Raw genomic sequence first — 19,486 nt, forward strand, 5'->3', positions numbered from 1 at the left:
GGGAAAATTTTTTGGAAGAGCAAAAAATAGAAAGGTTAGGCTTTTCTTCTCAAAATCAGTGATTATTTGGAATCATGCCTTATTTGCAGATGAAAGCAAATTGAACATTTTTGGTTCCAACGAGCATATAATTGTATGAAGAAAAAAAATTAGGAACTTAATCCCAAGACCTTGGTTAAGTAAAGCATGGCGATGGAGTTGTTCTTGTGTGAGGATGCATGTCGGCATCAGGATTAAATAATTTAGTATATATTGATTACACATTGAAACATACTCTTTATTTAAATAATTTAAAAGATAATTTAAAATTATCTTCCCAAAATTTGTGTGCTGGAAACAACTTTTATTTTTTAACAAGATAATCATCCTAAGCACAGGGCCCTCAATGTTTCCTTTTTGTGTGTCTATAATTTTCCACTTGTTCTGTAAAAACCACCTCAGTCAAGAGATTTAAACCCAACAGAGCACATTTCTAGAGAATTAGATGTTGAAGTACATTAAAACAAAAAACGAACTAAAAACAACAGTTGGAGGAACATTGATGCAGATATTACAAAAAAAAAAAAAAAAAAAAATAGTGAACTCTATGCCCATTTGAAAGCTGTCAGAAATACTGCGGGATATACTACAAAATACTAACGGATGGAAATATTGAAATGTTTACTAATATGTACAGATTTTCTTAAAGTGTACAAAGACTTTTCTGTTACTTTTTTATTATTGATTTCCTCTCCTCCAAAAAAGTTTTAATATGTTCATAAAATAATTAATGTTGTTTTACTAAGAGAAATTTAAAGATATTATTAAAAAAATTATCCTAAAATACTAATCTGTATTAATGAATGATGTAATATTTCATTGAAACTTATAAGTGTATAAACACTTTTGGTAGCCATTGTATGATACATTTTTAATTACCATTCCAAATATATATTATTTATAACAGAAACATGACTTAGAATCTGTGTATCATTCACTAAAATAGGTTACCTTTAATTCAATACTTAGTTAAATTTTAGGAGGCTGAAAAAAAGTATTATTTGATTAGTTATAATGCAGTGCTCAAGAATTTTAAAGATCAGATATTGTTTTCATAAAAAAATCCTTTAAATTTTAATAAATATTAATTAATACTTTTATAATTGTTCCCAATATACTGTTTTTAAAGTATGTATGAAATTTTATAAAAATGTTCACGTAAGAGGTACACAGAAGTGGTAACTATCCCATGAGGTAAAGAAACCCTACTCATATATGGGTGATGTAGTGCTAAAAGGCTGTTCATATTTTAGAAATGAAGGCATCAATGAATTGCTGCTGAATAAATTGTGTTCAAGTACTGAATGAAAATCATCAGTAAACTGAGATATTCTCATGCATTGCAAATGTCACATTAACTGTTAATTAAATAAAATAATATTATAGGTCAATTTAATTAGCTGTTAATGTGACATCTTTAAAGTGTATTCAATGTGTCCATGTTTTATTTCAGTATTGCTGGAAAAACTTGAAATGATATAAATAACAGAAATATCATTAAATGTTGTTATAAAAATTAGAATAGTAAATAAAGAGAATGAAGATCATATCTTGAAATAAACAATTTGCTATTATTTGTCAAAGTTGTGCCTACATTTTTTTCCTTTCCTTTTTTTCTTTTCTTTTTTTTTTCCATATTTATCAAAAAAAAAAGTGTTACTGAATAATTTATTTTATTCTTTTTACAGGTTTCAGCACCAGAGGAGCAAAAATTATTTTCTGCTACAACAAAATTTTCGATACAGCGTTACTGCAATTCAACTGAAAAAGTGTTGTTGCTAAATGGTCCAGAGAAATTTAAGTTTCTCATTACAAGACCCCTTTTCTTAAAAGAAGGGCAAGTCATCATGTTTCAGGTACATGAAATTTTACTGCATTTCATATTTTCTAAATATAAACTATTTTTGTGCTGTACTCTCATTTAAAAGAAAGAGAACTGAGATAAGCAGAAAATGGGAATTAATTTGGGATTTTCCTTTATCTAATTTTATAGAATGATAGCTATTGATTTTAAATTTTAATACTCTCCCAAAATTATAAAAATAATGATGGTATTAAAATCAATAAATTATTTTTAAAATACTTTTTATAAAACACTAGATACAAAAAAAAAAAAAAAAAAAAAAAAAAAAAAACTATTTAAAATGTTATTATAAAGTTTGTTTTATTTCTTTATTTAATTATCAGTTGCATTTAAATGCTTGCAGTCAATTAACTAGAGTATGTGAACTAAAATAAATGTAGTATAGTAGAAAAATCTGAAATCTGGATTTTCAATATATGGACTTACAGACCACAAGCTTCTTTTTTTTCTTTTCTTTTCTTTTTTTTTTTTTTTTTTTTTTCTTTTCTTTTTAAGAAATTCTTTTGCTATTAGTGAGAAAGAATTAGATTCCAGAAATAGCATCTTGCTTCGGTATATACTTCACGCATGAATAGATGCTTCATGCATGAATAGTATGCATTTTTTCATGTTAAAATATGTGTAAGGTCTTAATTTCAGTTTATCACTAAATGAAGCACCTTCATGTTGAAGAAACACAATCATTAATTAACTTAAATCAATTTTATCAATAATTTGTTGGCTCTGCCTGTTGGCTTTGCATACATCTCAATCCGGCAAAATATATAGGCAAAATAAAAAAGCAAAAATTCACAACTGATTTCACTATACGCATTTCAAAATTTTCCAAAAAGTTAATGTGCATTGAATATACACATATTATGATGTGTATTTTATAAACTATTTGTTTATATTACTTATTCATTGCATTAAACATCAGTCTGTTTCTTATTCTATCTTATTGACACACACAGTTTTACTTTATCATAGATAATTTTTATTTTTTGCCATTTATTGTTATAATGAATATTTATTAAAAGAAGTTTTAATGATATACTTGGGCTTGATGTTTTTCTTTCACAATGCATTTTGCCATGAAATGACAAATATTGTACAGTTAGTAATTAAAAATAAAAGTACGTTTTGACTAACAAAACTAAGGAAAGTAATAATTTTACATAATCAGTAAAAATTTATTATTCATATAATATCTTGGGTAAGATACCATCCTTATACTCATTATTGGAATTATCATATATTGATACTCCTCCCTTACTTTGTGTAAAAATTTGAAATTAGTTTCATTTACTCAAAACCCCATGTTATATTTATTTGTTCCGTCTGTTTAGTTACACTTAAGTGCTTAGTTCTAGTCATTGTGCAAAGCACATATAAGAAATATGTTTTTCTCCTACCTAAAATATATGTTTGTAAAATATTTTAACTATAATAATTACTAATCTTTTATATGGCAAGATTACTTAAAGTATATATGTATATTAGATTTAAGTGACTTAAATTTAAAAATATTAAGACACAACAAAATTTCTGAATTTCACTTTTTTTCACAGATAAATGTAGGTTGCTCTGAGAAGTTTGAATGGGAAAGTGGTGTTTACTTGGAATATTCTCATGATTCTGGAGTAACCTGGAATCTTGTTAGACAACAATGCTACTCAAATGTAGACTGTGATGGTTTGGCAGATGAAGCTACTATGTATTTTTCTGGATTGTATGGAAAATGGAGGCGTGTTCTTATACCTGTAACCCATCATCTAGCTCATAAGTATGAATAGAATATAAGATACTTATTTATTGATCTATTATATACTGAAAAATGTTTTTATGATATAAATCTAGGTGTGCTGCATAGTTACAAGAACTATTAGTTTTTATATTTCTTCTAAGCTTTATTGTAAATTTTATTTATTTACTTTGAAAAAAAAAATAATTGTGATGAAATATTATATTCTGGACGATTATGTATTTTTAAATCACAGAATTTCTAGCAGAAATTTGCCACCAGAGTCAACATTAAAAAATCATTATACTGAATTATTTACCTTATATTTATAAATTGCTAATATTTTGATATAATTGGACATATTATTTTAGGATACATCTCTTAAGGACAGTAACTGTTTTTTGTAACTGGCCAGTACACTAGCTAGGACTATGTACACTAGGATTTACATATAAGCTACACTAGCTAGCTTTTGTAGCCAAAAAATAAAATAAAATATAGTGCATATATAGTATAGCAGACTTATAAAGGGCCCCATATCTCAAATAGCTTAGGGCCATATCAAGTCTAAATCCAGCTCTGCCAATAACTGTAACATGTTTTACTGATATATTTTATAAGTCTATAATTTTATTGAGATTTGAATTAATTTCCAATTTTCTTGCCTTTTCATTAATTGTCATTTTTTTATTTATAAGCTGTCTTTTTGAGATAATTTTCTAATTTCTCTCAGATTAAGAAAACTTGAATGTAACAATTTGCTAATTGAACAGTAGTGATTTTATTGTAGTTCTGCTTAGTAACGAAAATTATGATTTAAAAAACTGTTGAATAAAATGTATAATTGTATAAAGTATAATTGTATAAAGAATTTTGAATAAAAGATATAATTACATAAAGTATAACTGTATAAAGAACTTTGAATAAAAAGTATAATTGCATAAAGTATAACTGTATAAAGAAGTTTGAATAAAAAGTATAATTGTATCTCTCAACTAAAAATAAAAAATGTAATTATTGTGTCAAATGTAACTGTATAAAGAACTTTGAATTAAAAGTATAATTGTGTAAAGAATGAAAAAATGTGAATTAAATTCCTATTTTGATAATTTTTGGCTACTCTATATATTTTACTCTTAAATCAATTAAATATGATCTGATATGAAAATTCATCAAAGCTGTGAGAAATTTAGTATATGTACTGTCTGTGATTCTATTCTAAAGGCTTTATTTATATAAATAATGACATGCCATGTGTGTTGTTAATTTAATATAACTTTCAATTGTTTTATAAATTTTAACAATTTCACATTAACTTTGCTGCATTTCATATTAACTATCTTCAATAATTAATTTATTCAAGATCATCACATACTTATAACCAAGGACCACATTTTGATGACACATGCATCTTTTGGGGTATTTTGGAATATTTTCTTCTTTTAAAGTATTTTTGAAGCTTTTCCAGGTATTTTAGAGCATTTTGAGGCATATTCTAGTAATCAAACTAGAATACAAAGTTACCTTTGAAATGACATTATTTCAACCCCTATGAACTCATTTTTACCTCGCACGCTTTATAGGATCTCCTTCTTCTTTTTTGTTAGCGTACAACTTAGACTCTATGTAAAAGATGAAGTAGCAAAATCTTGCTGTGTCTTGAAGAATTAATACTGCAGGAGAATTTTAAATATCCTTTTTATTTAAACAAAATTAAAACATATGCATGCACTTCATGCTCACAAATCACCACCACTTATGGCTAATGTAAATTTAACAGAAAATAAGAATGTAAGAAACATTAATAAGATAAGGTATCTAACGACTGGCTCCTTAGATTAAATAAATGCTAAATTGGCTGCACACAGCAAAGCTGAGCCTAGAAATATCAGTATAAACTGAAAGGTGTCTAACACTGACTAGAGAGCTAATTTGAAACATGCAGCATAAACTCGGAACTAAGTCCGCTATTACTCTATATGAACTCTTGAAACACAACTTAAATACTGCTTCTGAAACACGTCTAGATTTGCATCTATGTCATAACAAATTTACACTCTGGCAGGAAACTGAAATCAGGATGGAAAGGAAAGGAAAACTAAAAATAATTGGTTATAATAAAATAAAGACCTTACAGCTTCTGCGATAGACATAAAACTGATTATGTAATCTGTTAATCCTATCTACCGTGACAGATTTTTGTTTCCCTGCAAGGTATGAATATCACTTTTAAGAATTTTTCATTACCTGCATTTCTTAGCTTTTTAAAACTTTATGTGCATGTTCACTTTCATATGATTGCATGCAAAGCTGAAAAGACTATTTCCTCAGATTCATTCTTTGAATTACACACTCTCAGCTATGTGGAATACATTTTTCTACCTCGAAAAAATTTCTTTTATTTATTTATTTATTTTTGTGCTCAGCCGGTACAGTCTGTTAGTGGTAAGTTGATGAATGAACTTAGATCTTTTCTACTTTTAAACAGGGACTATTAGATTATTGTCAAACACAAAAAATTCTTATTTTAATAAATGAGTTTATTTAAACTCTCAGTAGTTACTATAAATGATCTATTTCAAGTTATTTGAAATAGCATAGTAATTTACTTTCTCATTTAGAAGATTGCTAAATAAAGCATAATTAATGTTACCTTAGATTTTCTAATCAAATTAATTTTATTAAAATATTTACCTGCTATATTATTTTATGATGGGCTAACAATTGCTGGTCCTACAGGTTTATAGGGATCTGCAGTTCTCAGATGATATAGCAGTAGCTGGTATAGTTTGCTATACTCAAATGGTATAACGGTAATCCATGCTTTATTAGTACTCAAATGGTATACTACGTGTAAATAATAATTATGTTAAATTAATGTTAAATGCATTTAAAACTTGATAAAATTTATTAAAGTCATGAAAGTCTGTAAAAAAGCTTGTTCAATGAATATTTATTGTTTTGTTTAATGTGTTCATTTCTGTAATTAACACCTTTCCATATAGTTTTTATATAGCATATAGTCTTCATGTCTTTTATGTAACCAGTACAGTTTTGTAAAATAAAATCCAGTACTGAAGTTTTATGTAAATAATCAAGGGGATAAAACACTTCGTTTCCTGCTCTTGTAAATTATTTGCCCTTTTTTCATAAACTGAAATTCAAATTTGTTTCAGACAAACATTATTGCGCTGGTTTCAAGGTTTATATCACTCTGGAACATTTGGCCAACTTACCCCTTTTGCTATTAGTGAATTTTATGTTGGCTTTCCATGTCCTCTACATTGCTCAGGTCATGGCTATTGTTCTAATCAAGTCTGCATATGTGATCCTGGTTTCCAAGGTAATGCCATAATATTTTCTACAGTACATAACTTAGAATGTGTGTTCTGTTACATAATAATGCAATACAGACAGAGTCGTAGCTAGGGTTTTCAGCGCCCAGGGACAACTGAAGATTTCGCACCCCCTACTGCTTGCCAAGGATGGAAAACATTTAATTCTAAAATGTTGTAACATCAGTTTGGCGCCCATTGGATTCTGCGCCCGGGGACAGATGCCCCCCTCTAGCTATGGCCCTGAATACAGAAAACTCTTGCCAAATGCAGGGGTAATGTCATTAATACACTGTGCATGTAGCAAAGTCGCGTTCTGCAAAGTTAACTTTATATGAAAAAAATGAGTTAGGTATAATTTATGTTAAGAAAGTCTTTATAATTTAAGCAAGCATAAGTATCATTGCAATTAAAAAGGAAAGAAATGCAAGCAAAAAATTTGTAAAGACTTTTACTAAACACAGTGGTGCAGCAGCCCCAGTGGCCAAGGTCTGCAGTGCCTCAAAACCTGCTTTCTTGACCATGCGCCATGGGGTGTGTGAGCATGTGCCCTGGACAACTAGTCAGCTTGTCACAGGACCCCTGATGTTTAGTCACCATGCGAACTTGGTACTCATTTTATCGACCCACTCAAGAGATGGGTACTCATTTTATCATTGCAATTAAAAAGGAAAGAAATGCAAGCAAAAAATTTGTAAAGACTTTTACTAAACACAGTGGTGCAGCAGCCCCAGTGGCCAAGGTCTGCAGTGCCTCGAAACCTGCTTTCTTGACCGTGCGCCATGGGGTGTGTGAGCATGTGCCCTGGACAACTAGTCAGCTTGTCACAGGACCCCTGATGTTTAGTCACCATGCGAACTTGGTACTCATTTTATCGACCCACTCAAGAGATGGGTACTCATTTTATCATTGCAATTAAAAAGGAAAGAAATGCAAGCAAAAAATTTGTAAAGACTTTTACTAAACACAGTGGTGCAGCAGCCCCAGTGGCCAAGGTCTGCAGTGCCTCGAAACCTGCTTTCTTGACCGTGCGCCATGGGGTGTGTGAGCATGTGCCCTGGACAACTAGTCAGCTTGTCACAGGACCCCTGATGTTTAGTCACCATGCGAACTTGGTACTCATTTTATCGACCCACTCAAGAGATGGGTACTCATTTTATCGACCCACTCAAGAGATGACAGGCTGAGTCAACCTTGCCCAACCTGGCGATTGAACCTCGAACCTGTGGTACTGCTGTGCGATGTGCTAGCCACTGCACCACCAGGTTTCAGAAGGACATAAATAAATATGCAATGCAAATATTTCTTTTAAAAGCTGGTGACTTTTACTTGGGACAGTGACTGATGCAATTCTTTAATAGTTTCGTGGTAAGAAGCACAGAATTTTTCCTTCCCTTTTATAAGTGTCCCATTCTTTCTTTATTTGGGTCAATCTCCACTGCAGAATCAGGTAAATAAAATGAGTTTTTCCCCTCAATAGCAATAGCCTTAGCTTGTAATTTAAAGGTTGTTTATATTCCCCTTCAATATCATTTCTTTTACTGTCAGCTGGAGTTATAAGATCATCCAACAATTGTCATCATTTCTTGATCAATTCTTTGACTTCTCCTATATCTGAAAATCCTTCACCACCAGTTGCTTTTGTAATTTGTATGACTTCTTTGGCTTCATTTTAAATTGGTGGAAATTCTTTAAAATTGTTGATAATTTCTGCCCAGAGCTGATGACAGCAAAGCATTCAATGTTGACACATGATTGTTGAAACCGAGTGTGAATGAAATTTTACTGTTAGATGAATTAAATGGAATTAATTGAAATATAAATGGGGAAAAATTAAAAATTAGATACCAAAATATTTAAGTATAGTGATAATTTTGCTAGCAAACTATGTATAAACTTTGAGATTTCTGGTCTGTAACTGTAAAAGGAACTTTGAAATTTTAAGATTTGTATTAATCAAAATACTTTCTTGTTATTGCATTAAGGGAGGAGCAGGTATAATAATTTTTGCTAATATGTTTAGTGGATCTTTTCCATTGATAGATAATATACACCAAATAATTCTCTACAGAAGATGTATGTGCAGTTATTAAATTAAATGTGTTATTCTTATCTCTTAAAATAGTATTCTATCTCTTCCAGAAACAGTATGACCAAGTAAATGTTTGAGTAGTAATAGACATTCTCTAACTTTTAAGCATGAAGTTGGTTTACCTTCATTTGCTGTGCCAAGGCAGTAGAAAAGTCTGAAAGGGTAACAGCACTTGAGAAATATTGAGGTCTATGTTTTAGAAGTAAAAGAGATGTCCAGATGGTGTCAATCTGACCATCAAAGTTTATGCTTTGATAACCAGGCGTCAATAATGGTAAAAATGTGAGCTGAAAATGATTGAGCACTGGCTTTAGCCTCCTTTCTGAGCTTAGAACCATCTATGTATATATGCAGTCATTTCTTATTTGGATAAAATTTTTCTCACCATGGAAAAGAAAATGCTTGGTCTGTGTTTAGACATCAGGACAGGCCTGTAAAATTCCAATTTCAAAGCAATATCTCAGATTTCAGTAGGCTTTCAGATCTTGTAAGGGAGATAGGTCAAAATTTAGCTCATAAATCAGCTTATCCCTTAAATCAAATTAAAGAAAACCCTGCTTTGTGATTAGAAATTTATCTTAAAGTTCTTAGACATCTAAAAAAGCTTGAGAATTTTTCTGAAAAGCCTTAAGTTGGAAATTTGTATCTCACAAACCATGCATAATGTAACAAAGAATCTATTGGGACTGCTTTTACATCACCAGTAACAAGGTAAAGAGTCTGGTTTTGCAAATATTCCAATTTATTCTTCAAATTCTTCAACTATGTTATTAATGGGGTATAGCAATATTTTATAAAAATGGAAGTTGCAAATTCCCAACATTCTTTTGCAATTTATTTAATTCAAATTTGTTTGAACAATTATTTACTCTTAGCATCAGATCTTCCACCTGTGAATTTCCATGAAAATTTTCTCTCTAAGATGACCCCTCACATATTTAAAAGTTTGACTTTAAGACTGAGGAGTAGGATTATACAAAATCTCAAGATCAAGAGGCTTTTGACACAATCAGAAAGTCATGTAAGTGGTCTTCCCATTGTTTTCATTCATGTTATTTATCTGGCACCAATTATTCAGTATCTTGTAACTTCTCCTATTCACCCCTTTTGGGGTGGAGGACCATATCATCAAATCGCCAATGTACAGGAATACATTTTACATTTACATTTACATCCTTATCTTCTGGCTTAAGTAAAAGTTTATTGGCATATACATTAAAAAGACCTTGTCACTGCACCCTCAGGAAAACCAGACTGAAGTTCTTTGTAATGAGATACAGCATTTCTGTAAAGTTGCTGATCTTTTTTAGAATAACTCCCACTTCTCCCAGGTGCAAAGGTTACTTGAGTAAAAGTTTCCTCAAAATGCAGTCATATGCTCTTTTAAAATCACCAAAAATTGTAGCTGCAATAGAGTCCTTATCTAAATCATCATTTGTATTTCATCTGATAACCACAATATTTTCCTCATTTGTTAAATACTGCTTAAAGCTTACTTGAGCAGGGTGTAGCAAGCCATGAGATTTCAGATATCATTTATCCGTGCAAGTGTGGCCAATGTATCACGTTGCGCAACATTTTTGGATCATGATAATAAGGTCCAGTGAACACATTAGAGTAAAGAAGTCCGGACGGGCAAAGTCAAGGATGAGAGGAAATAGGGTGACCATGCATCACAAAGCTGAAACAAGGCAAAAATCGAACAAGTGGACAGATACCACTTTAGGCTATTCACCACTATTTTTTACAATATCTTTACAGGAATACTGGTTAATGAGATAGATATGTAACTTTTGGGATATTCTTGTAATTTTCTTTTTTCTAGCAAAGGAGAATAATAGTTAACATTTTCCAGAGAGAAAACAGCAATATTCCAAGTTTTATTGTATATTAGGATGGTAGACATTACAGCTGAGCGAGTATGATGATTAAATTCATCAAACATGTCATTATTCCTAGGATACTTTTTCTGAGGATTATCTTTCATAGCAATATCTAGTTCAAATTAGGAAAAGTCAGTATAAAGGGCAGGTGTAGGTTTGCCATCCACATATCCTGCAGTTGGCGTTTTTAGTTCTGTAGTGTTGTTCTTCATACATCTTCTTTTGATTTTCTGAATTGGGATTTAGAAAAGAATTTTTTGCATTTATAGGTTTCGTCACATGAGAGTGCAGTTTCACAATGAAGTAAAATATCTGTCCATTGTCTTTCCTAAAGTCAGTCTCAGAAATAAAATCATTAAAAGAGATTTTTCAGTGTTCTTAAATCTTAAATTTTTTAATTTAGTTTGATTTTTCATTTTTCAAAAATTGATCCTCTTCTGAAATTTTCCAGGTATTACATTTGTATAAATAACCATAAAATATATCAAATTTAAATATTATTTAAATATAATTTACTGTAAGTTGTAATTACTAAGACTGGAAATATTTTATTTTAAAACTACTATTTGACTTATAAATTATGCATAAATTTTCATTTATTAAAAATTATTTTAGATAATTTTCCTTGAATTATTGCTAAATATTGAACTTTTCTGGTATAACTGACATTCTAAGTGAATCTATTTAGATCTGCCTGCTTCACTTATATTTTGTATATATTCATCAGTTTAAATAACAGTATGTTAATGGTAGAAGATATAGAATACAGTCAAAAGTCATTAATCCGGACTCGTCAGGACTTCGGCGATTCCGAATTATTGATTTTTCCGGATTATAGATCATCAGTTTAAATCTGGTAAGATGGCATGCAGAAATTATAAAATTAAAAATATGAAACTGTAATTTATGAAATAAAGAACAATTATGATCTAAAGGGTATCAAAATTTACAAAAAAAAAAAAAAAAAAAAAGCTTAATATTTATTTGTTTACTTTATTAAAAATTTCTTTCAATGTAAGTTGTTTAAGTTGCTTCGTTTTTCATGTGATAATGCATTCTCTTTAATTCTTTAAACAGACATAATTTCTTGTTCAGTTACAAAGTTCCGCTGTTCAAGTCCTATAATTGCTGTGTCGAGAATACCGACTAATTTGTCAATTGAAATTTTTTCGTTTTCAATAACCTCTGTCACTTTCTTCGCTATCGGAAGTGAATTATTATGACGAGGAATTTGATTTAAATCATATCAAAGATGGAGTACATCGAGATGAAATACTACATTTAATAAGGAATTATAAGCCAAATAAAATAAAAACATCTGCCCTGAAGATAAGGATAGTGCTGACAGATCAACTTCCAATTCATTGCGCGGCGCCGTGGCATTAAAGATAAACAAAGTTTAGATAAACAAACGTTAAAGTTTAGATAAACAAAGGATATGCCTTTATCCATCTTTTGTAGCAATTCCATTTTTTGTTTAATGAACTTCGAAACATACTTTCGCTTTGTAGATGCGTGAAAGCGACGCATGCGCAGAAAGTTTGAAGCCTTGAGGTCCGGATTATAGATCATTCCGGATTATGGGTGTCCGAATTAACGACATTTGACTGTATTTACAATTTTTTTGTGTGAACTAAAGTTCCAGTTACATTGTTTATAATTATAATGTGCAAAATTTGTTTCTATATTCTTGCATAAAGTTTTTTCCAATTAGAATACATGTATTTGCTTTATTTAGAGGATCTATTAGAATAGTATTTTTTTTTTCAAATTTAAGATTTAAATTTGTCACATAGAAATTTAACAAACAAGTTTTAAGTTTCAAATATCTTAAGAAATTTTAATTTAATGCCTTTTGCTTTATTATCACATATTCAGGGCCCACTTGCACACCAGTTCACCAGAATCCTGCTGGAATGTTAGACAGGTTTGACGATCATAGTGATGTTTCTCAGAGTTTGGAAGTTTTTGGCGGTCAACTTGGTACAGGTTGTGGAAATTTATCTCTAGGCAATTCTCTTTATTTTGGAAAACCTGGATATCGCATAGCGCATACAATGGATTTAGATACAACTAATCTGAAGTGAGTTAAAGAAATGTTTAAAAATAATGCTGCTTTTTGTGTGCATATTAAATTTTAATATACAAGCATTTATACATTTGATTCATATATTTTAATAAATTATGTAAACATATATATTTTCTAAAATTTTCAGAACTTTACAGTTCATTGTTCAACTGGGAAGTGTCCAGAATACAGCTACTTGCAGAAGACCACAAGATAGAAGTGAAAATGTTTTCGTCCAGTTTTCAACTAATCATGGATTGATGTGGTCAACTCTTAGAGAATTAAACTATCAGTTTTTCAGTCATAAGCCTACAGCAGTTGAACTTAATCTTCCTAAGATAGCAAAATCTAGTACTACAAGCTTTAGATGGTGGCAACCCATAGGAAAGAAAGGTATACTGTAACATTATTATTTATAAAACTTTAGTTATTATACAAAAAGATTAATTTTTTTGGCTGTTTTTTCCTCCCAAAAGCTTAAAAAATATGTAACCAACAAATTTTATAGCAAGCATCTATGGCACATGGTAAAGAATAAAAAAAATTAAAAGCTAAAAATAGGGATATAAGTTTTTATAAGAATCAAAGCACATGCAGATTAAATTTTTTGCATGTGAGAGAAAAGAAAGATAGGATTATACTTTTAAAATGTAGTTTAATTTTATAAAAGAGCTTGATTGAATTTTGACATTGAAAAATATTGTAAATTAAGATTATGGAGAATAAGTGTATAATATGTAAACCAGGAGGACTGTGAAAAATGTGTCATAAACTGATAAACCTTTGAAATTGTGTCCTGCATGAGATCTTTATTATTCTAAGGAATAAAATTTACAAATGCATAGTTTATAAAATTTAATTAAAGTAAAAATATTTTATATTCAAATGTGTTTTGTAGCTTTATATGATCTTCTTTCAGGTGGAAGTAGGGAGTTTGTATTTTCATGTGTGAGAGATTTGTGTTTTTATTTTATTTATTGCTTTTGTTATGCAGTTTATAATATTTCAATCATTGTGCATATATTAAAATTAAGGTCCTTAATTAAATCATGTAGTAATCCTATCAGATCATAAGAGGATTCTCAAAGAAAAGGCAGGCCTTTATAGTTAAAAAAATCTGTATGAGAACCTACTCATAGGAAGCACAATAGGAATGCATAGGAATAACCCAAATTGCTTGTGCAGTCATTCTGTTCCCATGATCCTGGATTGAAATGCCTGTGTTCATTGGTTTTATTAACTTGACAACTGCTAGGAGTTAAATCATATTACTTTCCTTGTGAAATGAAACAAGATTTCTGTCTAGTTTGAATAAACGAGAAGTTTTTTTTTTAAATTTAATGTAAGAAAAGTGAAATAAGTTCACTTGAAATATTTCATTCAAAAATATAAAAGTTTTAGATGATATATTTAATCTGCATTCTGTGCAAAGGTGATTAATATATTTTGATGTTAGCAAAGCATACAGCTTAATTTTTATTGCATGCAATTTGCAAACAGTATATGTTTCTATATATGTTGATTATTACCAGTAATAGCCAGTTTTTCTTTTTCATATTTACTCTGACAGTATATATGTATCCATTATAAGATAAAGTTTTATATGAAACTGAAAAATGCATTAAGAATTTCACTAATGCTAAAGGAAAGTTGTATTAATTCTTATAATTTTTTTGTGTTTCTATTACAGATGAATAAACATATTTGCAGACTTGTGATCAGTTTAATGCTGTGATACATTATAATATATGTGTAAATTATTTTATGTGTACTTAAATCTTTTTTATATTTACAGAATTACAGAATATTATGCATTATTATCACAAAGTGAAATAAGCTTTAATCCCTTCAGAGTACTGAAATGTATTTTTTAAAAAATGCCAAAATCTGTTTTGACTAATAATTCACTCTTTTTAAAATTTAAGTTCTACATTCTGTATATGAAAATTTGATTGAATCTTCTACGGTTTTTGATCTCCAATTATTCAGAAGAGCAAAACATGTACTATTTGAGACACATTAATCGACTTCGATGAAAGTAATTCATTTCCCCCTGATGGGTTCTGAATTAGGGTTTACAATAACAGAGATTAATTTGTAGTTTTTATTTCTATTACCATTTGATTTTTTTATTTTTATTTTCATTTTTACTTCTATTACCAATTTCCTTTTTATTTTTCAAGTTTATTCTGCGATGAAATCTTATATTAATTTTGATTATGTTCAGTTCCAATGTTGACCTTTTTCCATGGTTTCAATTATTAATATTAATAGGGAATTGCCGTGTCTTTATTCCAATTACTTTCATTTTTAATTTTGGATGCTTTATATATATTATAAATATATGTTTTTTGCAGGCAGGGAAAAAGCCCAATGGGCAATTGATAATGTGCAAGTTTTGGGGAATCATAAAAATTCTAAAGGGTTCCATGACACTTTCAATCCTATTGTTATCGAAAACTGGTTTTTGACTCAACATGGTATTCCTAGAGCTGGATGTGCTTCTGCTGACAAAGCTCTGACTTTTGCTGCAGATCACAGTAAGTACTAATAGCAGCTAAATTTATTCTTTGTGCAATAGTATTTTATTTTAAAATTAGCATTATTTTTTCCCCTTGCTATGTTCATTAACTTTTAATTGAGAACTTCTGTTCCATACATAAAAGAAATAGTTCTGTGGCAAAATTTAAAAAGCTGCAAGGGTGAATAGTAGTGTTAAAATATTGAATATCATCAAACTAAAGCACTGATAAATTTTAGATAATTTGATTTTCTTATTTTATTGTGATTTTCCTTTTGTTGACAGCGGAAGAACATTATGCTGAAACATGGGATTTTGAAATTCAGTCTGCCACATTTTTGCAGTATGATATAAATTTAGGTTGTGGTTATCATAGTAATCCATTCACTGTGCAGCTGGAATTTTCTATTGATAAAGGGAGGACCTGGTCTCTTGTATCACCTCCATGCATGCCTCCAGATGTTGGATGCACGAGCTATTCATCTGGTACTGTGCATACATCTGATCAGTATAGCAACTGGACAAGAATAACAGTTTATCTACCTCATAGAGCCATGTAAGCAAAGATTAATTTTGAAATTTCTTTCTTACAGAAGTATATGTGCAAAAATCTTTAGGTTATAAAACTTTTAGACTTAGTTGGTGTTTTGGGATATAAGCTCTTGAGAAATTTAAACTTATTTAGGCAGCTGCACCATAATAAATTTCTTCTGCATTTCAAAGTATTGATATTTTTTGTTGTTTGAAAATAAAAGTTTTTAAAATGTTTCAAGAAAGTAACAATTTAAGTTTAGTTACAGTAACCTCATAATTTATTTGTTCACACCAGAGCTGTAACTGCACCACAGTCCAGCTCCAGTACTTCTCAGTTTTTGACATAAATATAAATCTTAATTCTATCTGCAGGGCTCCGGCACTTCTTTTATGTAACTGAATCGCAATTTCAGCAGAAAATTCTTCGTATCTTTAAAATTTTATTTTAATAAACAAGCCCACCTTAAAAATAGATTTCAACTGAATATATGCCTCTCTTTCTTTGGGAAACTAGCCCTTTGATGATCTGAAAATGCCATCCACATGTCAAAAGCATTTTATCCAGAAGTGCACTGAATTTATGAAAGCAAGTTTTTGATTTCTAAAAATTCTATAAGTGGAACTTTTGGAAGGATGAAATTAAATATGAGGTACAAAAATTTTCACCTACACAGAACCTCACTTATATTCTCTGTTAACAACTCAGACTCTGGAGGACAATGCAGAAAAATCTGTCACATTCTGCTTGACAGCTAGAAATACATTGGCAGGAACATGTTCAGAAAGTTTTGCACTCTTCCTTCTTTGTTTTCACACCTACACATTAGCATTAAAATTTCCTGTGACCATGCTGTTTTGCCCCAAAATTCCTGGTCCGATTACTGGTCCTTTGGAAGCCCCTCATCAACCTTTTTGTCATGATTCTCTCTACCTTTCCCCAGATCACTTCTAAGTTCCTCTCTCTTCCTAATGTATGGGTTATCCCTCTGATAGTAACCACTTCCTCCTTAGTTCTTGAGTTCAAGCATATCTGCTTAGTTTTCTTAAAACTTCCTTAAATAAAATATTCGACATAACAATACAGAGTAAATAACAGTATTCTATATTCTATTATTATGTATTATTATGATTATAACTGGACTCCATAAACACGTGCAGTATTTTAAAATTTTAAAGTATTTGTTAACTACCTGCCTGTATAAAGCATTTTGACGACTTTTCAAAATAAAGTAGGATTATGCAATGTTTGTTTAATTCATTTGTTGGCAATTAACTCATTAATAATAATGAATGTTTTGAAACTTTTGTTTGAATTATTAGTCCAAAGGGGCAATTTGCCCTGAAGGACTATTAATTTCATTTTGGCATTTTGTGTCGAAAACTTTAAAAGTCTGTATCACTTTTCAAATAGTTGCCACCATATATTATCACACTGTCTTATATTTAACGAAATTAAATAATGAAGAATCTACAAAAATGTGTGTATAAGTTTCTTGCATTGTGGCAAAACAATGGTACCTAGAGCCATCAAAATTTGAGTTACATAATCTTCCATAGAATATGGACATGTGAAAGCTCTAATTTAAATTTGAAATTTTTTTTATTATCGATTTCAGATTTTGTAACAATTCAATGAATTTTTGATTAAAAAACTAAAAGATTTCAAAGAGAAAAATGGTAACTACCACAAAAAAAAAAAAAAAAAAAAAAAACCATTTTTATCTCCAACACGCAAGACTCTGTATTGGAAATTCTAAAGATATGCTCATTTTAAAATTAATTTGGGACATTACTGTTGAACTGAATTTTATAGTTTGATTATGTAGAACATGATATTTAATAAATAAAGTTAGCACACAAAACATTAAAAAAACGTTATGGACGTAATTTAAAATCTGAAACCTTTCAAATTTTTAAAAATTTTTTTATGTTTTATTATTTTAACCATTAATTTTATTTATTTATTTATTTTTCTTTTCTGATAGTCTTATGGCCTTCCATAAGGCTCTCCCACGTCTGATTTTAGAAATTAAGCCGTGATTGACATATTACTTGTCAGCATTATAAACATAAAGCATATGTTTTAAATTCCTTGCAGATATGGTAAACTAATAATGATTATTGTTCAGCAGCTGTAAAAAAGGGGTTATTTTTTTCAGTCCTCCAATTAAAACTGTGATATTTGTGAAGGAAAACATTTATATTAAAAATGCTCTTTCTTTTAAGTTAGAGCAAAATCAAATTTAGTAATATTTAAAATTAATTAAGTGAAAATTATTAATAATAATTCCTTGTAATGACTATATAAACAAAGTTACATTAGCTACTTATTAGTGATATAATGAAATTGGGATAACACAAAGAAACTTTTATATTAATAATTAGAGAAAAAGTTTGGAAATCAGCCTTTGGCAAATCCAGATTATCAGTTATACTGGATTATTGGATTATTGTATAATTCTGTAGACAGGATTTTGTGAATGTGATTGATTATATTATAAGAAGGAAAATTTTTAAGCAAAATCATAGGTGCATTTATCCTATGAATGTGCTTAGTGATTGAAAACATGTAAGAAAATAAATGATTTCCATAACTTAGCAAATTAATAAACTAACTAAACTAATTGAACTAATTTTTCAATTTACTGCTCTGTTATCTCAAGAAAACCTTTCAAGCAGATTTTGAATGTTTCATAAGGTCAATATTCATTATTTCTCATATGCTCATATGCAGTGATTATCCAGTACTGTACTATCTAATTTAGACTCTTGAAAAGTAGATTTTTCGAAGGAATTTTCTGAACTGTATTAAGCATTTCAGAGTGATTGATGATAGGGAAACCAGTATTTTGTCTTCTTCACAAGAAATTTCTTCCTGATATTCAGAAACAATTTTTGTAAAAATCCCTGTAAAGCTGTGCTCTTTACATGTTTTCTCTTTATAGTCGCAATAGCAAACATTACATTTATATTGAACTGGGATTACAAGCCTTTGACACTGCTGTCAAAATTTAATAAATTTTGCTCATAAATAAGTCATATTTTAAAAAACTTTTGCTTAAGTGTCTGCAGTTGGACTTAAAGTTCTGAATTACTCCTTCATCCAAAAGAGGAATCAAGAGAACAGTATTATATTTGTGAATAGCATATTGAAGAAATATTGTTTTATACAAACTCAAAAGATAAAGGAATGGCCATATAGATCCAAGAGGGTGGAAAACTCAAGAAGGTCCTTAAGAAGCTAATGCTTTTCAAAATCATATTTGTACTTTCTGATTATCTGCATCCCCTCTGAAAAGTCATGAACTCATTGGTGAGTTTATAGAGCATTCAGGAACTCATTGTTGCTGTGGAAAGTCATATGGAGGGGGGAGAGATACACACATACCTGGGTTGTCACATAAATACTTTTTGGCAATGTCATTAC

The 19,486-nt window shown here is 29.7% G+C and overlaps 1 protein-coding gene across 2 annotated transcripts in view; it reads left to right on the plus strand.

Annotated features, from left to right (window-relative positions):
* The window catches only part of LOC118202279 (reelin-like), a 297,785-nt gene that overhangs the window by 70,423 nt on the left and 207,876 nt on the right, over nt 1-19,486 (plus strand). For both annotated transcript variants that reach the window (XM_085812571.1, XM_085812570.1), the window contains 7 exons: nt 1,728-1,895; nt 3,454-3,668; nt 6,803-6,969; nt 12,815-13,019; nt 13,153-13,397; nt 15,362-15,544; nt 15,811-16,081. In XM_085812571.1, coding sequence (XP_085668697.1) covers nt 1,728-1,895; nt 3,454-3,668; nt 6,803-6,969; nt 12,815-13,019; nt 13,153-13,397; nt 15,362-15,544; nt 15,811-16,081 — 1,454 coding nt within the window. The remainder of the gene's footprint in view (nt 1-1,727; nt 1,896-3,453; nt 3,669-6,802; nt 6,970-12,814; nt 13,020-13,152; nt 13,398-15,361; nt 15,545-15,810; nt 16,082-19,486) is intronic.

Source organism: Stegodyphus dumicola, chromosome 3 (assembly GCF_044657685.1).
Source record: "Stegodyphus dumicola isolate Sdum_Otavi_A_Nest chromosome 3, ASM4465768v1".
In the NCBI taxonomy this organism is placed as follows: domain Eukaryota; kingdom Metazoa; phylum Arthropoda; class Arachnida; order Araneae; family Eresidae; genus Stegodyphus; species Stegodyphus dumicola.